This window comes from Colias croceus, chromosome 8, assembly GCF_905220415.1.
Source record: "Colias croceus chromosome 8, ilColCroc2.1".
Taxonomy (NCBI): domain Eukaryota; kingdom Metazoa; phylum Arthropoda; class Insecta; order Lepidoptera; family Pieridae; genus Colias; species Colias croceus.
Genome location: NC_059544.1, coordinates 1,067,421 through 1,092,756, shown reverse-complemented (window position 1 = coordinate 1,092,756; position 25,336 = coordinate 1,067,421). Strand labels below are relative to the sequence as shown.

The 25,336-nt window shown below is 36.0% G+C and overlaps 1 protein-coding gene across 1 annotated transcript in view; it reads left to right on the top strand.

The window, feature by feature from the left end:
• The window catches only part of LOC123693675 (nesprin-1-like), a 143,640-nt gene that overhangs the window by 115,063 nt on the left and 3,241 nt on the right, over nucleotides 1-25,336 (top strand). Inside the window, exons 41-51 of the mRNA XM_045638869.1 lie at nucleotides 378-556; nucleotides 890-1,016; nucleotides 13,779-14,003; nucleotides 15,128-17,440; nucleotides 18,042-18,230; nucleotides 18,585-18,964; nucleotides 19,396-19,434; nucleotides 20,702-20,864; nucleotides 21,156-21,387; nucleotides 21,870-22,080; nucleotides 24,168-24,309. Coding sequence (XP_045494825.1) covers nucleotides 378-556; nucleotides 890-1,016; nucleotides 13,779-14,003; nucleotides 15,128-17,440; nucleotides 18,042-18,230; nucleotides 18,585-18,964; nucleotides 19,396-19,434; nucleotides 20,702-20,864; nucleotides 21,156-21,387; nucleotides 21,870-22,080; nucleotides 24,168-24,309 — 4,200 coding nt within the window. The remainder of the gene's footprint in view (nucleotides 1-377; nucleotides 557-889; nucleotides 1,017-13,778; nucleotides 14,004-15,127; nucleotides 17,441-18,041; nucleotides 18,231-18,584; nucleotides 18,965-19,395; nucleotides 19,435-20,701; nucleotides 20,865-21,155; nucleotides 21,388-21,869; nucleotides 22,081-24,167; nucleotides 24,310-25,336) is intronic.

Genomic DNA, 25,336 nt, shown 5'->3' with positions numbered 1-25,336 from the left:
TTCATGAATTATTTCCTTACTTGATAAAATTAAAATAAAACTCTAGATTTTTAGAATATATTTATTAATTGATTATAAAGTCATGTGCAGTTGCATTGTCAATTTTAAAAGAGCAACAATGGAGTTTCTTGCCGGTTCTTCTCCATAGATACTGCTTTCCGAATCGGTGGTAAATGTTAAAAATATGTAATGATGATTCGAAAGTGCTTCTAAAAGAAGTCTAATTGAATAAATAAATGTTTAAGTTTGAGTTTGTCACTAAAAATACTACTACTAGAGATTAGGTGCCCTGTGATGTATTTTTTTTTCATAATTACGATGTTAACGATATTTTATTTATTACCACATACAATGCTCATACTCCCTCATTGTCGTAGACGCTGAGTGAGTCGCTCTCCCGTCGTAGCGGTGAGCTAGTGGGTGAGCTGCGTCACTTGGCCGCGCCGCTCGCCGCCAGCGCGGAGCAGAGCGTGGCGGCCAAGCTGCGCCGCCAGCTGGACGACGCGGCCGCAGCTTACGAGCACACGTGCGCCAACCTCACGCACCTGTGCGATAAGTGAGTGCTTCTTGTATTCGAAAAAATTGTTAATGAATAATGATGATAAAATTGAAGAGATTTTTGAATTTGGGTGTTTTTTGTTTGTACATTTGATGAAATTATAAATTAATAGATAGTTTATTTATCTATTTCAATCGAATTCGATTCAATCGAATTTCGATTGTTTTTAAGATTAAATTTCTAATTTTATGTTTCTGTTATTTTTCAATATTTTTCGTTACTATGATGTAATATTATATCCTAACAATTTATAGTAGATGAAAAGCATTGTATTTTTTTCGTATTCGTTACAAGTCGAGTCTCCGTCCATTAAAAAACTTCTTTGATTAGGTACCACAAAGCCGTAGAACTGTGGCGCCGCTACCGCGAAGCCGCAGCCGCGGTGCGCGCGTTCGCGGACACGCACGAAGGTGCGTTGCACGCTCTGCGGCCCGACGACGCGCCCGCTACTGCACATGTGAGTGCCTTGTTTATTACCCGATTGTGAAAGTACTATGTGTTTCAAGTGTATGTATGAATGTGCTGAACGAACTTTGACTTATGAACTCAGAATTGTGGAAGTGACATAGGCTACATAAAGTGGCAGTCGAATATTTTGTTTTCATTATGATAATAATCCTTGTTTAATTTTAGCTTCATGAGATATTTACAAAGAATAGAAAACATAGATCAAGAGGCGAGAATAGGATGGCCGAAAGGGCAGGCGTTGCCACGATACGGCGAAAGAGGCATGTTTGAATCTCGCCTCTTGAACTATTTTTTTCTATCCTATATTTAGGTTCAGTTTTTTAAGCGTGAAAACTTGCAAAATATGAAAAGATGTTTCATATTAGAGCTGACGAAGTTACCTATGTATTTTAGCTATTTATACGATCAGACAAAAATAATAATTTTCTTATAGGGTTACTCTCACAATTTTAACAAATTTACTATATCGATTAACGAAGACGGTTACGCTACAGTTTGAAGTTTCTTTTAATTATTGTTTTAAATACAGTATTATAAAAAATTTAACCTAAGTTTTATTTAATTGTAAAAAATAATTACGTAATGTGCGAAATCTAGTCCAGTGTTTCCCAAAAATATTTTAATTCTCGACTGCCGATAAAAAAAATTAAAAAATATAACCTAATTCTATGCATAAGGGATTTAATTAGTTGTTAATGAATTTGTTATTTTTTCGCGTTTGACGTTTTTTCCACTTACAAATTTTGCAATTTATAAGTTTCTGAATACTTTTATAGATAAAATAATTATTTGATATCATGTAAAAATAGTTTAAGTCTCAACTCAAACTACATTCATATCTCGTAATGATGGCCAAGGCCTCCACAACACAGTTTGGGAACCCCGTATCTAGTCATTGACACTAGTAGGCACGTAAAATGCACTGAGCAAGTACACAAAAAGTAACAATGAGTCAACATTTAGCACCTCATGTATGTGCCGTTGACCCCGCACTTTGCAATACGCAAAGGTTTTTGATTAGCGAATTGTTTATGATTTTGGGGAAGTTTCGTTTTGTTGCCGCTAGATGGCGTTTAAATTAATTTCATATTATGATGTTTAATTTTATAACGGTCTGTTTATTAATATATTTCCTGGTTGTACCTATTACCACAGACTAATAATAATATACTACGTATCTATTACTATACTCAGATGTAATATTTATTTTTCAATTCAATTTAATTAAAGGTATTTTTTGTTGTACAGGATTTTTTAATTTTAAATGAAACCATTGATACTGTCTTAGTACTTGCGCACTTGTACTTTTAACTCAAAAATGAATTTATAAATAACGGTAACTATAGAATTAATAAAAAGACTAGGTATTATATGTTTTTTGTGAACGCACAACGCAATCGTCGAAAAAACAGTGATAATCATTCGCATATCTTTTTGACACGTATATTCAATATATTATGAATATTATAATGTGTTCTTGTTCGAATATAATCTTTTATATTCTCCCATATAAATAACATGTATTCATACAAATATATAATCTGCAATATAAATTCACTGCCAATACAGAGTCGCCAAATACGACTCAGTCTATAACCGACCGTGATGTCATGCTTGCAAGCCTCCGCAAACACTGTTCACATTTTGTATACATTTATCCTTTGAAATTTTTACTTACTGCATAATTATGTTAGACCGAGCTATATAACAAGTTAAAGACTGTATAGGATTGTTCAATAAATCCTACAACCAATACGATTTTTTTGCAACTAGTAATTAGTTTTAATTAATTAATCATTTTAATTAGTCATTTTAGATGGTATAATTTATTTAAAATATTCGCATATTAACTATAAAAAATCATGAAACTCTTCTACAAACAACTAGGCGCTTGGCCCGGCTATGTCTGACTTAAATCATTACAAAAGAAAAGCCGAATTTTCTTTTTTATAATATTGTCATAGTGTAAATAGAACTATGATAAAAGTTAAGATTTATTATTTACTATTAATAAGATATTATTATAGAAAACATAACATAGCCACATACGAAAGGCCTTATATCTTTGATATGTTTGCAATAAGCGAAAGATTCACACGATTCAATAGATTTGAGTTTACACAACGGACATTCAAGTATACACCCGGTTTGTAAACGTGCAAACAATCGTATCTTCCGTTATTTTGAGTTCGTAAAATAACATAAAAATCCTTTTATAACTTACGTTTTATCCTTTGGTAAAGTTCGGAAAAAGTTTCGATGTAGGTATAAGAAAGATTATCGGAAATAAATCGTTGTAAACTTTTCTAAATTGTCGGGACTAATATAAAAGATACTTTGTAACTTATATACCAGACAAGTGAAGCCACAGTTTCAAACTAGTTCTTAAATGCAACGTTTTCAATAGAGGAACGACCATTTGGCGTCAACACATTTAATTTATATGTAATCTATACTTTTGTAATTTTTTACAATCTGTATCTAGGGCACTAGTAAATGACTTAACCTAATCGTACATATTTAATTCTGTATAATGCTGCTGTACTAGTAACCTATTTGATGGAAGCCATAGTGTTATTGCTTCTTATTATTTTTATATTAATTTGATTTACACACTATTCTTGTCGTAAATCAAGGTAAAGTTTTTAAGCATGAATCGGATTCATGAATTCGGAGATTTAAATATAATTATTAATTATATTTAAATCTCCGAATGTACTGTGGAACTGTGGAATGTACTCAAGTTAATTATTAATTAACTTGAGTACATTCCAGAGATAGAAGTAAATATTAAAGGAAAGGTCAAAAACCGAAGTGCTGGTTATAATTGGAATTTGAAATATGTAATAAAATAATATAGTCAATTACTTACATGCAATATTTTGAAAAATTATGTACGAATAATTGAATCCGTTAATCAATTATTAGTTCAGGATACATCGCCCATTTTTGCAAGTGACTACTATCAAGCTAATTTTCCGTTTGTAGCTTTATTTTGATGAGACGCCCAATTATTTCGTGTACGAAAGTCTTGATTGTGGTAGCTAACAGAGATAACAAGGATCAAAATTTTTGATTTGATGGTTCTCAAATATTTATTACTAACTGAATTTTTTTTTTGTTCAATCTCAAGATAATTACCTAAATTATTCGAAAAAATATTTGTCCTACAAAATCTATGGTTGGTTCAAAGAGTCCCCCTTTCCAAAATGAATCGATAACGAGGTCATCATAAATGATTACTATCAAGCTGATTTTTTTGTTTTCACTTAGTTAATGTTTATATAATTCAACAGAAATATTGTCCTACAAATTGCGTAATAAATATTTGAGAACCATCACATCAAAAATTTTTATCCTTGTTATCTCTGTTAGATACCACAATCGAGAGTTTCGTACACGAAATTATTCGGTGTCTCATCAAAATAAAGCTACAAACGGAAAATCAGCTTGATAGTAGTCACTTGCAAAAATGGGCGATGTATCCTGAACTATATGGGAAATACATTTAAAAAAAACAGAAAACATGATAAACTTTTGACCTTGTTATTTATATCAGGTGAAAATATGATCTAAGCCAATGTTTACTGAATCATTTAATGAAAATAAAATATAATATACCTACTAAATGTAAACTGTATTATAACTCGCAAACACATATGTAAGTGTCTTTATTATGGCGTTAATTGCTTTTTTAATGGATTCTTGTGAACACTTTGTTGTTAGCATAGGCGACATGATAAGGATAAAAAGAGTTGGTAAGAACATTTGTGACAAAAACCAATGTAAATTTATTATACGTATAGATAGGCACATGTGGGTACTATTTCTAGTTAAAATGTAGGTATTAATTACTTTTTACATTAATAAAAATATATATTTTTTTTTATATTTTTGATAATTTAGATATAATTTAAAGCGTGTTAAGTTGTTAGTGGTTAATCAACAAACCAAATAAGCAACAAGGACAAAAAGGCGATTATCAAAACATGTGAATTCTAGAGGTTATCCGCATTGACGCACCTTTAACGCTAGCGACTAAATAAAAACAGTTATCAGTTAATTTTCACCGAAACAGCAATCGAAATTTAATGAATAGCGAGAGCTTAATCGCGAATAATTATGATAAGAGCCTGATAACGGCACATTCAACCAACCAGAGGCCAGTAGCTCTGCAGGCGTCCACGCGCGCGGACGTCTGTGAAGCGAGCGAATTAAAACAAATAAACGCGAACAAAAACGAACAAACTCGAAATCACACTCGAATAATTTAAGCCTTAGTGCAAACGAAACGTCAAAAATCCCGCGCAAAGTGACGCGTCGGTGCAAGGTCGTCGCATACATTGTGACCACAAATGCATGAAACTGTATGCATAATTTTGTTTGATTTTTATGTGATAATAATGCCCGTTTACATGATTGATTGCTTCCAGTAGTGTTCCAGTCGTGTTATTCACAATATAGTCGTTAACAGCTCGCGATATAAATATTTTTAACGAGATGAATATTAATTAGCTCATTTATCGAAGATCAATAGTCATTTCAGTTGACGAACTTTGTACTTAAATAGTATCCGCGATGTCAACATAGTTAATTAAAACCGAAACGGAAATACGAGTTTGTTATCTCCGTGAGACGCGTAGTTTATTTCATTCCATATATTATATTCCGCAAATACCTAGTACTATATTTCATTTTGACAATATGATAAAATAATATACCTATGAATTCTGTGTTCCTTTGTAAAAAAAATGTAATCGCGCACCATACATAATTTGGTGGCGTATTTGGTTGAAATATTTTTAACCGATAACTATTTCCTTAACTTATCAAAAATTAAAATATACTCAAAAACATGAATTTATCTTAAACACGGTCGTATATCACGTGTTTTAACTTTTACATAGGAACTTCGATATTATTTTTATAATTAGTGATAATTAACGAAACGACGACTGGTTCCATTCATTGGTACGATGTAAACGATCCTGGATGCATGGAACGTCCTTGCATCTGGCCATGACTCGATGTTCCAAATTTGAATCTATTCAAAAACAATTGAATTTGGATGTGTCAGTCCAGAAGTTAGTGTTATAGCGTGCAGACGTGTGAGCAACATAACGTAGGTAACTTGTGCCATAAAGAACTTTAAAGTTTATAGGTATAAATCTTGTGAATATGTGTCAGTGAGTGCAAGCGATATGGGATTTCACGTGATAAGGAATGTGTGTCAAATGTCTCAGTGATTTTGGATGATAATGTCGCTACAAGAGGTGAGTGATTGCATCGGATTTAGCATATCTGAAGGTAGATTGAGATCTCGGTTTGTAAACAGAATTATGAGATAAAATTTCGTCGTTCTTGTAATACGTTTTTCATGTTTGAGTTCTGCAACGTTATTTTAACACATATTTGATGAATATGGGGAGTTTTGTTTATCATTTAATTTTAGATTAAAATGAAAAGATAAGATAGGTACACTTGTTCGTAGTTAATGTTAGGATTTTTTTTAATGTTGTGATGTTTATGATAGACAACATTACCGAACTACTTATTATTGATTTGGCGTTTCTTGATAACTGAAAGTAAACTTATTGAATAGAAAAATACTTAAATCACATCAAAGAAATTAACAGAAAAATTGGTAATTTTTCTGTTAATTTCAATTGTTCTTGTCACTGATTTTGTTATGATTATCTGGATAAATATTTATATACCCACATAAGTTCAATACATAAGTTAGTAACTAGCTTACCGCCCGCGGCTTCGCCCGCGGCTTCGCCCGCTTTGTCTAAAACCTAATAAATTATATACTACAACCTTCCTCTTGAATCACTCTATCTATTAAAAAACCGCACCAAAATCCGTTGCGTAGTTTTAAAGATTTAAACATACAAAGGGACATAGGGACAGAGAAAGCGACTATGTTTTATACGTCTTTGTAGTGACGAAACCTCATTTCTAGAATACCAATAAAACAAGAAATAATACAATTCGCGATTGTAATTATTGAAGTCAATCGTAAATTACTTTCTAAGTAAATAGGTTTCAATTAATTGTATCGTTATTTCCAACGTGTTACGATTTACGACTCCTTACTCTTAATAAAAAAATAATGTTGACTTTCTCCAGAAAAAAATTTTTTTTAACTAAAGTAAGTTTTAATGAACGGTGTGAAATCCTCAATTACTGCGATATTTCACCTCTCAAGTCACTCTACCTCTTTAAGGAAAAACTAAAAAGCGTTGCAGAAATGTTACTTTTTACGCTGTATATCCTCTAGGTATATGTTCTTATTCAATAACTTCATTTTATCAGTCACCAACATACAATACAGAAGGTATTTTCCCTGTATTTGAATTATGAGTATAAACAAAGGTTTCGGGCATGGGACATCCCTACTTCCCAATAGGTATTAGGCAGTATAAGGATGTCCCATGTCTTTTCCTTACTCTAATTAAATAAACAACATACGTAGTATGACGTCACTGTTAGTCCATATTCCACAGAGAGACAATTTAAATCTATACCGACCTAATGTTTATATGAAAATGAATAAACAGTGGTTCATACAGTTAAACCAGTAACCATTATAATTAGTATAGAACTGTTTCAAAACCAAAAACAAACATTAGTAGGTAATTTGGTTAGAACCTGCCGAAGGGAGCGTGTTAATTTGTGAAAACAGAATTCCACATAATTAAACCGAATGCCGACTTTCCAAGGACTTCCTAATCGATGTACCTAGAAGTTACTGTTAGTCAGGTGAAATGTGGATCTGTAATATATAGGAGTTGTATAAAATGGTTGTTTAAATATAAATAATCAATAATCGTTTATTTTCCACCATTATTTGGTACTTAAATTTAATGACCCAGGCTCCTAATATAGTTATAAACTTTTTTTCAGGAGCCTGCGTTCACACTAAGTTATGTTACACTATTATTATGGCGAAATGAATAGTTATTCATAGAATAGTCCCGCTCCTATTGGTCTTAGTGTGATGATATATAGGTATAGCCTTCCTCTAATAATTGACTATCTAACAGTGAAATAATTTTTCAAATCGGAGCCGTGGTTTCTGAGTTTAGCACGTTCAATCAAACAAACCCTACAGCTATCTTTTCTTTTAAATTCAGCTGAATTTATGCACAGATCGTTTAGTAATTCATATGACTCATATACTAACATTAACTGATTTGAAATAGCATAGTTAAGAAGCGTTCAAATAAACGTTAACATAAGGATTGTAGGTCAAAGAGGTCAGTCTCCGCGTGTTAAATTCACAAAAAGCCGAAAATGTATTTAAAACATTGTTAATTTTGAATGCATACTGTGTGAATGTAACAGTTTTTGAACAGTTCATGTTACCAATAAAGAATTCTATTTTAAATACCGTATTTTACATAGCATAGCATTAGCATATAGAGCAGGCTCCAAGGATATGTTCGTTTGCAAAAATAGCGGACCTAAATCTGACTTCTGATATATATTGTATAGGTCCCAGACATCCTATAGACAGATGTTGCCAACCAGTTTTGTGGTCCCCCTCCCTCCACCCCGGTAATTAAATATGGCATACAAAGAAAAAAATAAAAATTTCCAAAACATGCCGTGTGGGGTATCAAATGAAAGAGCTTATTGAGTAGATCACGAATATATAGCATACTATAACATTTCTTACACTTTCTCTAAGATTTTTTAGAAAATTTACGAAAATGCTCCATTTTTAAGTTAACTTTAAACCACTATAGATTGAAAACTCATGAATATATTTTTTAAATTATTATTTTAAATAATTAACAATAGTCCATTGTTTGCATCATTTTTTAAATATCAATAAAAATGTTACTTCACCATAAACCCAAATGCATTAGGTAAATTAGACAGTTTTGAATACATATATCTAAAACTTCAAAGTTCTACCTGCAAATATCTTAATGGTGAGGGTGCGGCGTAGCGGTGGAACACTCCCTCCAATCAATATAGAGGAGTGGAAACGTGGACTCACACGATACCCATATCCCTACTACATATTGTCCCGGCTTTGCCCAGTTTCCTGAGATAAATAAAGAGACAGATAAAAAAATGTGTGCGTGTACTAGTGTACACACGTAAGAAGTGAAACTTCTTTATGACCTTATTTTTCAAAAAATAATTTACTATGTGCAACTTTACAGAAATACGTCGTATCACGCGTGGTAGGGATAAGAAAAAGATGGCGCGTAACGGAAAAATGTCACGCGTAACGAAAAAATGTTACACTAAATTTTTTTCCAACCCCGATAAAGAAGTTTCACTTCAATAAAGTATAGATGCTTCTTTCTAAGGGTAAAATAATAATTATTAATATCGATTGCGTAGCGAAATTCATTATGAAACAATGTATTGAGTTACATCGTAGCAAACAAACAACTAATTAAATATTTTATTTTTTTATAATATTAGTTAAAATATTGTACAAAGGAGAAACAATAAATATAGTTTAATATTTAATAGAAACGTTTCGTTCAGAATTATTTGTATCCACTTGTATATAAATTATAGTGTTGCACTAAATTGGTAGCCAATAAAGATCATACGATCGATATTAAATGCTCCATTGCTAGCTGGGCTGTGGTTATTACTAAGTCTAGACATGGGTGTTACTTAGAGCCTAGGTTCTGGTTAGGTTTTACATGAAAGCTAACTAAACAAATTTTGATTCGTAAACAGAATACGTTTAAATATGAAGGAAGATTTAATAATGATAATCTTATGATATCTAAATATAAATTTTCCACAATAAAAATATAATTATTATAGATAGGTATTGCTTAGATAAGATATTATACTCATTGATACCAAAAAAAAAACTAAAAATCGACCTTTCTTAACTTGAGAATATTTATATACCTAATTGTAGATTACAGGCCCCTTAAACAAATTTTCGATTAATCAAGTTTAAATAGATTTCTGTGAACCAATTTTCCATTTAATAAATAACATAATAAAGATAACAGAAAATCCTATTTACGTATTAATATGATAAAACCTCGATTAATCTAACTGCAATTAGTCGTGAGAATATTTATGCAATGATTATATAAAACGAGTAAATGTAACGTCTAACAATAGATTGGTTATATCATTTTATCCCACGTGTTTAATTGTTGATAATATATGTATGAGTTTATGAAAAATATATAAGTTTAATTATCGGTATCTATCTATGTTTTTATAACAAAAGCTTGATTGTCTATTTATTTATTTTAATTGAAATTTTAAAATGTCACAATCCATACTAATATTATAAATGCGAAAGTAACTCTGTCTGTCTGTCTGTCTGTTACTCAATCACGCCTTAACTACTGAACCAATTTTCATGAAATTTGGTATGGAGATATTTTGATACCCGAGAAAGGACATAGACTACTTTTTATCCCGGGAAAATGACGCAATCCCGGAAATCCCACGGGAACGGGAACTGTGCGGGTTTTTCTTTAACTGCGCGGGCGAAGCTGCGGGCGGAAATCTAGTAATTAATATATCTCATATCGTTATTATAGTAACTTATGTTAATTTCAATTAAAAAGTACTGACGCATCACGTGAGTGCAATAATGTCAATTGCTACATCATTGACTTGACTAGATTTAAAAAAAAGTTAAACACTAAATTAGTTTATTTTTTTACGAATAAATATGTAACCAACTTCTTCAAATAAAAGTTATTTCAATACGCATATTAACTTCAAATCCGACAAGGTTATTAAAAGCCTATAAAATATTGCACACGTTACACCAATAATAGTAGACGAGATGTAATTTACATTATTTTTAACTATGACAAGGTCAAACGTGCCATCCGCCAAAAAATATGCTTTCCCGACGAATATGTGATCTACTTTCAGTGCGCTGACGCAATAATCAATATCTACATTAGACGTTAAAATATAATAAAATATCTAACTTAAATAGCAATAGCATAGCAATACCTAACGCTACCTGCAGCCAGAAATATGTTATGATCTTATGCATGTGTGTGTGTGTTTTTACCAACATAGTATACATGAATGCATGACGATTTGCGTGCAGTTGATTTTAAAGGACCTTATTTGTTATGATGCTTTATTTATTCCATCGTCCTCAATGCAAGAAGGATTACAATATTATAAATTGTGTCGTACTTACCGTAATACTTTCACTCGCTTTATTTCGGCTCGCGAAAGTTGAAAGTCCTCATGTCCTTATATTTAATGTTGATCAGCGATAAATCCTGTCTAAAGTTCACGGAAGCTAAAATTAATATCTAACCGTTCAATACGTTTTACATTTTGGTTTCACTATAATTGACGCGCGCGAATTCGTCTGCGTCAAATGAGATTATTTGCTGGTAACCCTCATTCGATTAAAAGTTTAAAGAAATTATAAATATGTACAAATATAACCTGAAAAAAGAACACACCACCTAAACAAATCGTCAGCCTAATAATTACAGTAATTCAGTTTAATAAAAATTGTTTTCTTTTCCATTAAATTTTAAAAATAACTGTTACGACTGCATTGAACTCGTTTCAAATCATATTGTGAGCCAATATTTTCACTAAACTATCTACACTGTATCATCTGCGATTATATTTAAAGCATGACCCGGCCTTCTGGTTTATTTCTCGCAACTGTAGCGATAAAGTTTAGATCGATTTATCTCAATGAAATAACTCGGGTTAAAAGCTCTGTGCAATCTCTGATGGAGTATTTATGGTCATGCATCTTGGTTACGACCACCTTCGTTGTTTGACCTATAAACTATAATATATCATGTTCTTTTGGGCTCATCTTTTTATGAACGAAATTATAGAAAATTATGTCGTGGACTGGATAAAAATACTCTTGCCAGTTTTTTTTTATTCGTATAAAACGGTTTATGTTACTTGGCCATAATGCATACCAAAAAATTACATACCTTAAATCCGTTCAGGCATGAATGGGGGAAATAAAATCACTTCCTTCACTTCATTTTTACGGTTTTGACGTAATATTTCTAAAGATTAGACAAGGATACTAGGAAATAAAGTACAATGTGATGATATATTTATTATCTAATCTCTTTGCAAGCCCAAAGTCCAAATTCTGGTACAGGAATACATTTTGTATCTCCTTAAATATAGTAATTGATGGATTTCAATTTCAGAAATTTAAAAATCAGGTTTAGAAATATTACAAAGATGTGCAATATGTATTGAAATTTGAGACATAGAGAATGAAAATATATTAGGTTAGGTTCTTTGTATGTATAACATTAGATTCTGACATCAGAACATTATAAACAAATAATTAATTAATTAATTATTGTATTTTTATAATTAACTAGCTTCCGCCCACGACTTTGTACGTGCATCCCCGTTTTTCCCCGTTCCCGCAAGAATTTCGGGAAATCCTTTCTTAGCGGATGCCTACGTCCTAACATCTACCTGCATGCCAAATTTCAGGCCGATACGTCCAGTGGTTTGGGCTGTGCGTTGATAGATCACTATATCAGTCACCTTTGAGTTTTATATATATAGATTAATTATTTTGTAATTAATTACATAGTTTATTACATATTACATAACACACATAATTAACAGATTACCCATATACATAGAATACAGGAAACCACAAACATGGAAATTAAAACTATTATTGAAGTAAGTACTAATGAGGAAGGAAAAACGTATTATACAATAGTAAGATAAACAACGTTGATACAAGTTAAGCCCTTGGGCCTTGGGGCACTTTCAAGGTTCCGATAAAACTTCCAAATGATCCACTGACCTGAATTCACTATCAATCTTACACAATTTAACACAAAATAAGTAGGGATTTATTATATTTTAACCAAATAGTTGAATATAGGTGACCTTTGTAGGGCCTTTTTCGTTAATATCCATTTTTTATTTTGCGTGAATTCTATGTTTCGGGATAAATAAATTAAAGGTCACGGAAAAGCGAGCAAGCTCTTTTTGATTTAATAAGTTATTTTTTTATAGGTATCATTTCTTAGCAGTTTAATTATATTACGCAGTCATTCAGAAATCACTACTTGCTAAAATTAGACGCCCAATCACTCGTTACAGGAATTTGTTTCACCTCAACTTTACCCAAAACCTGAGAGCGTGAGAAAATAGCGCGTATTGAGGAGTATTATTAGTTCCGCTGTAATTTGATGTTACGTCAAATGCTTTTATAATAATTGTAAGCAGTGGAAAGTATGTCAATCGCACTTTGTTATAGCTAGCTACACTTTCTACCAAATTACTTGAACTACGAATTACTTTACGTTGGACCATGGATGTAAATATTACAGCCGAAAGGTTGTGTGTCCAGTCAAACGAGTTATATATAAATAAATTAAAAAGAACTCGGTAAAAATTACTAACATTCTATAAATATTTATCCTTTCTTAATAATAAGCTTAATTAATATAAAAATGACTATGCCTAAGATTTACTGATTTTATGTTCTGGTCGGTGAATTTTATTATCAGATATGTCAATAACTTCCTTAAAATTGTGAGAGCAATTCTATCTATGTGGTATTGAAATTTATTAAAAAAAACTTGTCATATTATATGAAAACAGAGAAAATTTAAAAATGTTTACATTGGTCATTTTTTATTGTTTCTTTATAGATTCTTTATCCATGTTTAGCGCTCAAGCGTATGGTTTTCATGTATATCTTAAATTGTTATTTGAATAACAATTGTATCTAAAATGTGTATCAAACCCACAGGCATGTCTAGAACAAGAAGCGCGCGTCGCGGAGCTGCGCTCGCTGGCCGCTCGCGTCGCCGCCGAGACGGGCTCGCGCGCGCTGCAAGCGGACGCGGACGCGCTCGCGCGGCGCCTGCAGCTCGTGGCTGGCGCGGTACAGGCGCTCGCGGACCTGGGCGAAGCGAGGCAGATTGCAAGGGCCAAGGCACATCACGCGAGGGACATGTTCTGCGATATGAGACAGGTACGTCTGTGACGGTAGGTTAGCGTCTTGTGTCCTCTAGCGTTCGCAGTTCGTCATATGAGACAGGGAACTGCGAACTGCGGGTATGGTTCGTACGCGTGCTTTTTGTGCCCCTTGGTATTGCTATGTGTACGTACGGGTCGTCCCGGTATATCTCTTGTTCATCTATTTGATAGATAAAATTAAATATAGCATAGGCTATTAGATAGGTAATTCAGATATTATTATGTAGCTACTGTATTTAAATTTACGTAGCTCTTTTTACGTAGATAATGATAAAAATTAAAAATGTTTTGACTGTATTGATATAAATCATTACGGTATCTAGGTACATAATTTCATGAATTGATAATAACAAAGTTTCAATTGATTAGAGACGAATCGCAAACTGATACAATATAAACGAGTTCTAAATACAAATAAATTAAATAACAATTATTACTTTGTAATAATGTTTAAGAACATTATTTACCGAGTCAGGTGATTTTGACGTAATGAACTACACTTTAATTAACATAAAATTGTAGAAATTTTCTCTCTAACGTCTTTTTAATTTTGACAGTTAATTTGCGAATATAATAGAATTGAATACTAGGGAAACAAACATTAATACTTAATATTGTTGCCTGTTTCTCCAACATAATTATCAAAAATCTTGAACACATAGCTTTCACCATAAATTATATCAAAACTAGGCCGCTACCGGAAGTAAATTTAAACAATTCGTGCGGTTAATGACAATATTACGGTCCCGTTGGTCGCTGCCAATAAGTCACGTCGCTCGCTAATTTGGTCACTCAACGTGACCATACAATGATCCCGTATTAGGCAACCGATGAATTAAGGGCTATCACTTCCTTCACACTTTACTATGTGAATGGAGTTATCTAATCTATGGCACATAGTAACATCGATAAACAATTAGTTGTACAATGTTTAATGTCCTAGTCGTTGGTTGTGACATTGAAACGAATCCTCTATAAGTCGTGTTTATTAAACTTGTGTGCGTAAGATTATTTATCGCGAATTAAATCTCTTTGTTTCGTCCTGTGACTCATTGACCTAGACATTTCACGAGCATAGCCACTAGCGATACATTAAAATGCAATTCATTCATTTTCCAGGATCTGACACCTGTTCACGAAGATGGCGAGATCGTTGAGGACAAACTGATAGCTTTACGCGATAATCTTATAGCGCTAGGAAAGAGTGAAGCTGATATTGCACCAGCGAAAGCGGAGCTACCAGATATCGATCGAGATGTTTCTGATGAACATTCTATAGTCAGGATACTTGAGTTGTGGCAAGCAATGTTCAGGGACACCTTCCTGCACTACCATAGACTGTCCACTGCGTTAGTAAGATCGGGAGACGCTGCTACAGCACTCAGGTTGTGGAACGAATACTTACTAGACCTACAATCATTCCTATCAAGCTCTGTACCCGCTGACTATGAAAACTTAACGGAACATCGCAGACTATGCCGTGTACACAGAAACTTGTTAGCGTCACAAAGATCAGTACTCATCAATGAAAATAGAGAAACTAACAACAGAGACTTGGCTGACAAATTCGATACTCTGACCAATCTTCACAATGAAACGCTCGCGAAAATCGTTGAAAGACACGATGAAGTTAGCACCAGAATAGCCGCTTGGGATGACTACAGAGAAATATACACAGAACTACTCCGTTGGCTCAAAGAACTCGAAAGAGAAAAGGAAAAGTTACAACTCAGATATGTTCACATTAAGCGAATAAATAAAACGTTAACACAGATACAGAATCTCTCAGACAAATTACCAGAAGGACGGAAATATTCAGAGAAATTATTCAGCAATCTCAAGAAAGTGCTAGTGTTCACCGATGACACGTACGGTGCATCCGTGAGAATGGAATACGCGGGTATTGTGAAGAGAGTCGATAACTTGCAAGCTAGTCTCGACACGTGGCGCGACTTCCTTACAAGAATACTCGGTCTTATTGGTGAATACGAAACACTAACTGGTGATTTACAAAAATTATATTCAAAAACACAAGATGAAATTATGTCATATTCGGACGAAGATCGCCTCTCCAGGCCACAACTTAAGAAGGCGACCGACAAGTTCACAGACTTGAGAACAAAGGTTGACAAGACTGAAACGCAAATAGAAGCTCTAAGTGTTACCCAAGAGCAACTTAAAGAATGCCTTAGTCCGCAAGATATAAGAATAGTGAACCAAAAGGTCTGGCAACTGCGACAACAACGAGCAGACTTGGAACATCAACTTTCCATTATTATTCATAGGTTACAGGAAAGAGTCGAAATCTACACCATTTTCGACTCCAGGCTTTCCCGGTTCTCAGAATGGTTGAAATCTATTGAAACGAGACTAGAAACTACAACATCTAGCAGTGAAGCGGGCGCCTTAGATCCACATGACTTAATACGAAGAATAAATTCTGACATCCAAGCTGAAACCGCCTTAAAAGAACGTGAATTTGAATGGCTCACGGAAACGGGAGCTACTCTTATCGAGCTATCCAAGAAAGATGAGAAATCCTACAGTAAAAGCGTATCCAAACAACTTAAAGATGTGCAAGAACGCTGGCACAGTTTACAAGAATCTAGACGATTAAGAATATCGAAGATCACAGAGCTATTAGAGACGATATCGCAGTTAGAAGAGCGATTGACAGAAATAAGAACCAAATTACACACGATTGAATCGAAGTTAACGACGTCAGTTGTGTTGGAACAGTTAACCACTAAAGCGGTCGATTCCAAGTTCCAAAGCCGCGACGAAATTCACAAAGACATTGAAAACGAAAGCGAAGAGGTCGGTAATGCGCTAAACCTCTGCGAGCTCGTGTTCAACGATCCAGATGTGCTCAAAGGAAACTTCGATCTGCGCAACCTGCGCACTGGAGTCGACATTGTAGACAAGAAATGGAAGAACATTTGCGAAATGTCCGAACAGCGCAAGACCGCGTTGAAGGAAATTCGCAAATCCGCCGAGCTTGCGAACTCGCTCCTCCCCAAAGTGGAAAAGAAATTAGACGCAATCGAAAAACGTGTAGAAAAAGTTGAATCGCGCAAACAGCGCGGTGAAAGCGAAGACGAGACTGTGTCTAAGTCTATAATTAAGGATTTGGATAACTTAGAAAGTGACGTAAAGAAACTCGAAGACGCGTACAGCAGAGTGATGTCAGCTCGAGGCGTGGAATTACGTAGTAGTGGCGCGGATGACGCGGCCCGATTACGCGCGTCAGTACGACGCTGGCAACAGTTACGCGTGCGGGTTGATGCCGCTGGGGCAGATGCGCATAGACAGTTTGTAGCAGCTCATGGCAAGGCAGTTGTTGCTTTGGCGGAGGCTGATGTAAGACTGACGAGAGCGCTGCACCTGTCCCCCACTCCAACGGATAAGGCTGCTATTCTGAAGGAGTTAGAGGTGAGTTTCGTTTAAACTTGTTTATTTATGTTTTGTATGAAAATTTTTTTATTCATTTTTCATTCAATGGTAATAAAATTTATATTGATGATTTTGACGTTCCCAAAAGACTATTTTAGTTCCAGGTCAAATTCGTTTAAAAAAATGAAGTCGTTCTCCTTTTTCTAAATTTCCTAAGTTTGTCAGAAATCTTAGCGTCAAATTGTTATCATTAAAAAGAAAGTCCATCGTGTCTTTTAAAGGTCTTTGAAAGTAAATATTGAGATAAGTTTTAGGTACATAAATAATATCGATAACCTCTACTGTCAATGACTGATTATTTTGTACATTGCAAATTTTAATAGAATTCAGATAATTATTCTTTGTTTATATCCAAGATTATAATTTTGGCGATTATATTTTTATATTATTATTTTCTTTCGGAAATTCTTAGTCATCATTACCTCATATTTGCTCCCATTGTAGTGAATGCCTGAAATTAACGTTGAAGAAGGGTTGGCATAAAATACCTCGCTCATTTCTTTTTTAGATTAAAATTATCTTCATTCCATCATCTATACATTAAATGGTCCTTCCTAAAGTTACAAATTCACCATTACAGGGTGTAGAACAAGACCTGAACGAATGCGAAGCTCTAGTAGACGACGCTGATAGACTGTCCACCACAGTGCTCAGTATATCCGGGGTCAGTGATATGGTGGCGGAGTACCGGGCGCTGTACTCTGATGTGAGGATGCGACTTGATATAGCTAGAGCAGAGGTCGTTGGTGACGTGGATAGTGCTATACAGGTAGGATCATTTTTGGGTGCATTAGTGATGATAATATAAGTAAAAGAGTATAATTTTACGGAAGAATTTGGTAATAGATAAGCTTTTAACACTTTCAGAGAAATTTTATATAATTGTACAAGTAAAAAACTATGATTTCTCAGTTGAATTTAAAAGGGTTGTTACCTGTTGAAGTGATACAAGTAAATAACCAGGTTTAGAAAAGTTAGTCCAAAAAAATAACAAGGCACTCTATTGCATAGCGATACATATAAAATAGGTAGTGCATACACAAATCAAAATTGATCTTAATCTAGTTATAAATTTAAATTCTAGTTAAAATATTTATTCTAATGAATGAACAACATTAACCAGGTCGACACATTAAAATGGGAAACGGACGCCGCACTACAAGTGGACACATTAACATCTAAAGAAACGTACCGAGCTGAACTAGCATCAGCCGTCAAAGAAGCCTCTGAAGGCTTAGAAGCACTAAGAACAGCTCTATCACACGAAATTGGTGAAGGAGTGTCCAGCGAACAGCTAGCCACAGCGGCCAAAGAAATAGCCAAAGCGGGAACTAAACCATCACAAACATTAGAATTGGCCAAACATTTGTCTGAACTACTCCTAACAGAATGTGACGCGACAGAAGACGAAGCTATGCTCAAAGAAGTTGAGTCTCTCTCACTCAGATACGAAGATCTCTTGAACCAAGCCAAAAAACGGGAACTACAAATCAACAATTTAAGGTATGTTCTCTTAAAATTATTGGGGTTTTAGTAGCACTAGCACCGGTGGCGGGCTTCCGTGAACCCCTTTTTGGCACTTTGCAAAATTTTCAGCACTTAACATTATTAATAACAATGAAGCTTTTTATCTTTGGCTTTGATGTGACGATTGCGTTTTCAATGTACATATTGTAATGTGGGCGACACCTCCTGAATACAACCAGATGGCCAGATATTACGAGACTAGAAAATTATTCAAAAAATTATACTTAGATGATATTTTTGACAAAAACTGAATTTTCTTAAACTTTTTTTTATGTTTATGGTAAATTTTTACGGTGAATTTGCATAAAAGTGCTGAATATTAAGTGTTTAAAAAATGTCAGGGCTAATAATTTACGAGTGTTGCCGTTTAATAGCATGCGTGAAATAAAGTCGTTTTCTGGTCCTAGGTTGCCACACTCGGCGTCGTATGCGCTCACGTGCGAACAGTGAGTACAGCTTTCTAAATTATTAATACACCTTCACACATTGCAACACTGGACTGCACCGTTTTTATTATCTGTCACTGTCTAACCAAACAATATTTTTTTCTTTTTTTTGGGAATTAACGTGAACTAAAGTAATTATTAAATATATTTATTAATATTTAATAAAAATAACATTGACACATAAAAGCCAATTTAAAAAGCAGTAAGCTAGAAACCTTAAAAAAACACTAAATAGTAATGTAAATTGTGACAGATGGTAAGAATTGACCTGTTCAATGCTTTCCAAGTTGTAGCTCGATGCATGTAGATGTAGTTATTTGTTATTTATAGATAAGCACGTTTTTCTTTTATTTTATACGCACCAATATTGTATATTTTGTGAATAAAACTTTATTTATTATAATAATTGTGGTAAGATATTTAATAAGATAATTAATTTGATGAAATGCATTTATCCTGCTTTTATTTAACTTTGAAAATTAAAGCATATTTTGTAGTAACAGTACAAGTCATTTATATAGGATATTATCATTTATATATTTATTTTCTATTCTTTATATCTTAGCTCATAAGAGCTGTAAAATTATAGCTTTAAAATGATATCATCAATCTTGCTTTAACATCCATTGAATGAATGAATGAATGAATGAAAAATTATTTATTGTACACCATATAGGACAATTTTAACATCCATTCATTCGTTGTTGAATATATTTGAAAATTGTGTAGTGAAGTCTTAGTTTAGTGTCAGCAGAAACTTTTTATATTAAAATTGTGAGAATTTGTCAGAAAAAGTAGAGTTATTTTGCAGTTGTATTTTCCTATTTGTTTACTTTTGTCGGTAGAAAGTCTATACCATTTTAATGGTCTCGAAGGACCAATTTTATTAATCATCCTACAATTTTTATTGATAAAGTTGTACATTTTTGATGTGCTATCAGAGTTTGATTCGCGTATCAATGAATTATGAACTGCTTACTGACAGACAGACAGTACTAATAATTTAATGTAATGATTTAAGTGTCTATAGTTTATGCATTTGAATACTTTTTTTACGTGAGAGATAAGATCGGCAGTCATTTCTAACCTCCATACCATTAACTAACCATGCGATAAATTAGATATCCGTAAGTGATTGGTTGCAACAATATATTAAGGGTTCCATCAAACTGCCCATAACAATGTATCTCATACATTTGTCCTACCAAAAACCATCACTAACCCTACCTAACAAAATGCTAAGTGGTCCATAACTGGTACATTGCAGCGAGTCCGGTCGCATCACGTGCCCGCTCTGCTCGGACCGCAACTGGAAGCAGCTAGACAATGACTTGTGGCGGCTCGAGCAGTGGCTGCAGTTCGCTGAGGCCACTGACGAGGCTAGGACTGATCCTCCGGAGTTGTATGATGCACTGGAGGATACTATACAGGTGGGTTGGGAGACATGGTTTTAGATGAAACGGCGATTGTTAAAAATTGTATTTAATTTGAATATTGTCTAAATTTGGTAAATGTTGCATTGTTGTAAAAAAAAATATTTTCGTTTTCTCATGAGGGGTTGCTACCCTCAAATTATGATGTTAAATTTAGTTTGCATACGTTTGATAGCTTCTTTGAAAAAGTTGAAGTTATTGAATATTTTTTTTAATTTTGGGGATGCTTTATTTTGAAAATATTGCGGGTATATTAAAATTAAAATATGTATGACATGTTGTGCGCAGGACCACCGCGAGTTCCTACTGGACCTAGACTCGCACAAGGCGCTGGTGGTGTCGCTGAACGTGGTGGGGTCGCACGTGGCGCGGCACGCGCGCGACGCCGGGGCGGCCGAGCGCGTGCGGGCGCGGCTGGGCGCCGCCAACGGGCGCTGGGACGCCGCCTGCAGCCGCGCCGCCGCCTGGCAGCGCCGCCTGCAGCAGGCGCTCGTGCACAACCACCAGTTCCACGATATCGGTCAGTGGAGTGGCTTATGCATTTTTTATTATTCCACTAGCTTACCGCCCGCGGCTTCGCCCGCTTTGTCTTAAGTCTAATAAATTATATATTAAAACCTTCCTCATGAATCACTCTCTCTATTAAAAAAAAACCGCATCAAAATCCGTTGCGTAGTTTTAAAGATTTAAGCATACAAAGGGACATAAGGACAGAGAAATGATGTTTATATTTTAGCCTTTAAATACATATTATTTTATTTAAATTCACGTCATTTACTATATTGAATTGTAAATGAACAATATAAACACATGCAATAATAACACACTAATTAGTGTAACCAGTAGAGCATCAAAGAAAATTATTGCAAGATGAATGAGCGAGACATTAATGATAGGATTTTTTAACTTATCATTTTAATCTATATTTATTCAAATTAAACATAACTATATCCTCCGTCCCCTCTTTTAAATACAAGTCTTAACACACCCATTTCCCTACAGTGGTGGACCTAGTCAACCAACTAGGCGAAGCGGAACGCGTAGTACGATCACGCGAGCCCCTACGTCTATCTCTCCCCGAAAACGAGCTCCGCAGTGAGTTCCGTCGCTTCAGCGAGCTGCGCGACGAGCTGAGCCGTGCGGAGCCGCGCGTGCTCGCGCTGCGGGACGCGGCGCAGCTGCTCGAGGGCAGCGCGCGGGATGTGTGCACACGGTATGTGTTGTGTAGCCGAACGAGCTGCGCGACGAGCTGAGCCGTGCGGAGCCGCGCGTGCTCGCGCTGCGGGACGCGGCGCAGCTGCTCGAGGGCAGCGCGCGGGATGTGTGCACACGGTATGTGTTGTGTAGCCGAACGAGCTGCGCGACGAGCTGAGCCGTGCGGAGCCGCGCGTGCTCGCGCTGCGGGACGCGGCGCAGCTGCTCGAGGGCAGCGCGCGGGATGTGTGCACACGGTATGTGTTGTGTAGCCGAACGAGCTGCGCGACGAGCTGAGCCGTGCGGAGCCGCGCGTGCTCGCGCTGCGGGACGCGGCGCAGCTGCTCGAGGGCAGCGCGCGGGATGTGTGCACACGGTATGTGTTGTGTAGCCGAACGAGCTGCGCGACGAGCTGAGCCGTGCGGAGCCGCGCGTGCTCGCGCTGCGGGACGCGGCGCAGCTGCTCGAGGGCAGCGCGCGGGATGTGTGCACACGGTATGTGTTGTGTAGCCGAACGAGCTGCGCGACGAGCTGAGCCGTGCGGAGCCGCGCGTGCTCGCGCTGCGGGACGCGGCGCAGCTGCTCGAGGGCAGCGCGCGGGATGTGTGCACACGGTATGTGTTGTGTAGCCGAACGAGCTGCGCGACGAGCTGAGCCGTGCGGAGCCGCGCGTGCTCGCGCTGCGGGACGCGGCGCAGCTGCTCGAGGGCAGCGCGCGGGATGTGTGCACACGGTATGTGTTGTGTAGCCGAACGAGCTGCGCGACGAGCTGAGCCGTGCGGAGCCGCGCGTGCTCGCGCTGCGGGACGCGGCGCAGCTGCTCGAGGGCAGCGCGCGGGATGTGTGCACACGGTATGTGTTGTGTAGCCGAACGAGCTGCGCGACGAGCTGAGCCGTGCGGAGCCGCGCGTGCTCGCGCTGCGGGACGCGGCGCAGCTGCTCGAGGGCAGCGCGCGGGATGTGTGCACACGGTATGTGTTGTGTAGCCGAACGAGCTGCGCGACGAGCTGAGCCGTGCGGAGCCGCGCGTGCTCGCGCTGCGGGACGCGGCGCAGCTGCTCGAGGGCAGCGCGCGGGATGTGTGCACACGGTATGTGTTGTGTAGCCGAACGAGCTGCGCGACGAGCTGAGCCGTGCGGAGCCGCGCGTGCTCGCGCTGCGGGACGCGGCGCAGCTGCTCGAGGGCAGCGCAAGGGATGTGTGCACACGGTATGTGTTGTGTACATTGAGATAATATTACTTCGTATGGAGGAGACACCACAAACAAAATCTGTGCGCCATTTTTTTGCTCTAACTAAGTTTTAAAAATTATTATCTAGTTAGGTACTTACCGATGAAAGTTATTCCTTTGCACTTTTCCGTATTATTTGTGCAATATCGTAACACACACGAAGGCATATTTGATGCGTTTCACTTTAAAACAAATAAAAAATGAGCGTGCAGTTACGCCATATGGCGTATGTTGAGCGGAACATAAGTAATGTAGGCGGTGTCATCTCCATATGTTTATCTCAATGGTTGTGTAGCTTTGTTTTTGAAGCGAAACTTTTTTATCGGGGTTGGAAAAAAATTTAGTGTTACATTTTTTCGTTACGCGCCATCTTTTTCTTATCCCTATCACGCGTGATTCGACGTATTTCTGTAAAGTTTCATATAGTAAATTATTTTTTGAATAATAAGGTCATAAAGAAGTTTGAATTCTTACGTGTGTACACTAATACATGCACACAATTTTTTTTTTACGCTAAAGTAAAACACTTTATAGGGCGCTGTAAGCAAATAGCCAAATGTAAACTTCTTATTGTGTAATAAGAAGTTTACATTTGGCTATTTGCCGACTCTTTTTTTATTATATTCTAATAGATTTGTTATTAGACGTGTCATTACATGTAAAGAAATTGTTTTAATTGTTTAAATAACAAAACTTTTTTTTTCAAATCGGTATTTTTTATGATACTTTTTTAAATGATAATATTAACTTATTAAAATGTATTCTATAAAGTGTAGAAATAAAGAAGTTTTCTTCATATAAACATAAAGCATTCAAGACCATATTCCCAAAAACAATAACATCGCAATCAACAAATCTCGACTTTAAACCCTCAGGCTGGGCGAGCTCCGTCTCCGCCTCCAATCGCTCCGCAAGCTGACGGGCGTGTACGCGCTGAAGCTGGGCGCAGCTCTCGCCAGCCGGCCCAGCGCCGCGCCAGCCGCGCTCGCTGCTGCTGCCGCTACACTCGCACCGCAGGTATGCACATACAGACAGACAGAAAGACAAACACATAAATAAACATACATACATTCAAACCAATCGGATATTCATACATACATAAAGAAATACACTCGCACCACAGGTATGCACAGACAGATAGACACATGTTACATACAATAAATAAACATACATTCAGACAAAAGCAGATATACATACATAAATAAACACACTCGCGCCGCAGGTATGCACAGACAGACAGACAGACAGACACATGTTATTACATACCATAAATAAACATACATATCGGCAGATAAATAAAGATAACATACGTACCTATAACATACGTGTACGAAGTACACACATAATGAAATAGACACACAAATAAGACAAGTATAGATAAATAGATACAGAAATATGCACCTACAAACATATACATAAAAATATGCACATACAAAAATACACACTCATAGACACATACGTAGACAAACGACTAAAGACATAAACAAATACACACACACACACACACACACACTCAGAAATGAATTGACAGACACGTACACAGAAACACGGATATAACACACAAAGCACAAGCACACAAACATACATGCACTTGAAGTGCACACAGCCACATACACCTATTGTTTAAACAAGTAACACACATTCGCACACACATTATGAGGCCACACACACATTTTATACAACAAAGTAAAAATTACTCTATAATTAGTACTGCATATAGTACGATCATACGAAAAAATAAACTATTATTTCACAACCTTTACATAATTGCGCAATTGAATTTTACTACACATTTTGTTAAAATAAATAGTATAATTATATACACTTGAATCAATATTAAATTATTTGTTTTGTATAGGAAGAGAACAAAAATTCATCAATTATAATTTGTCACATAAGTACAGTCAACGACAAAAATATAGGTATACATTTTTTGATTGAATTCTATATAGAATTAGTTTTTTTTTTATTTGATTTAACGCTCACACATTTTGTCTCTTTACAATATATTTCCCTAAACATTGAAATATAGATTAAAACCACA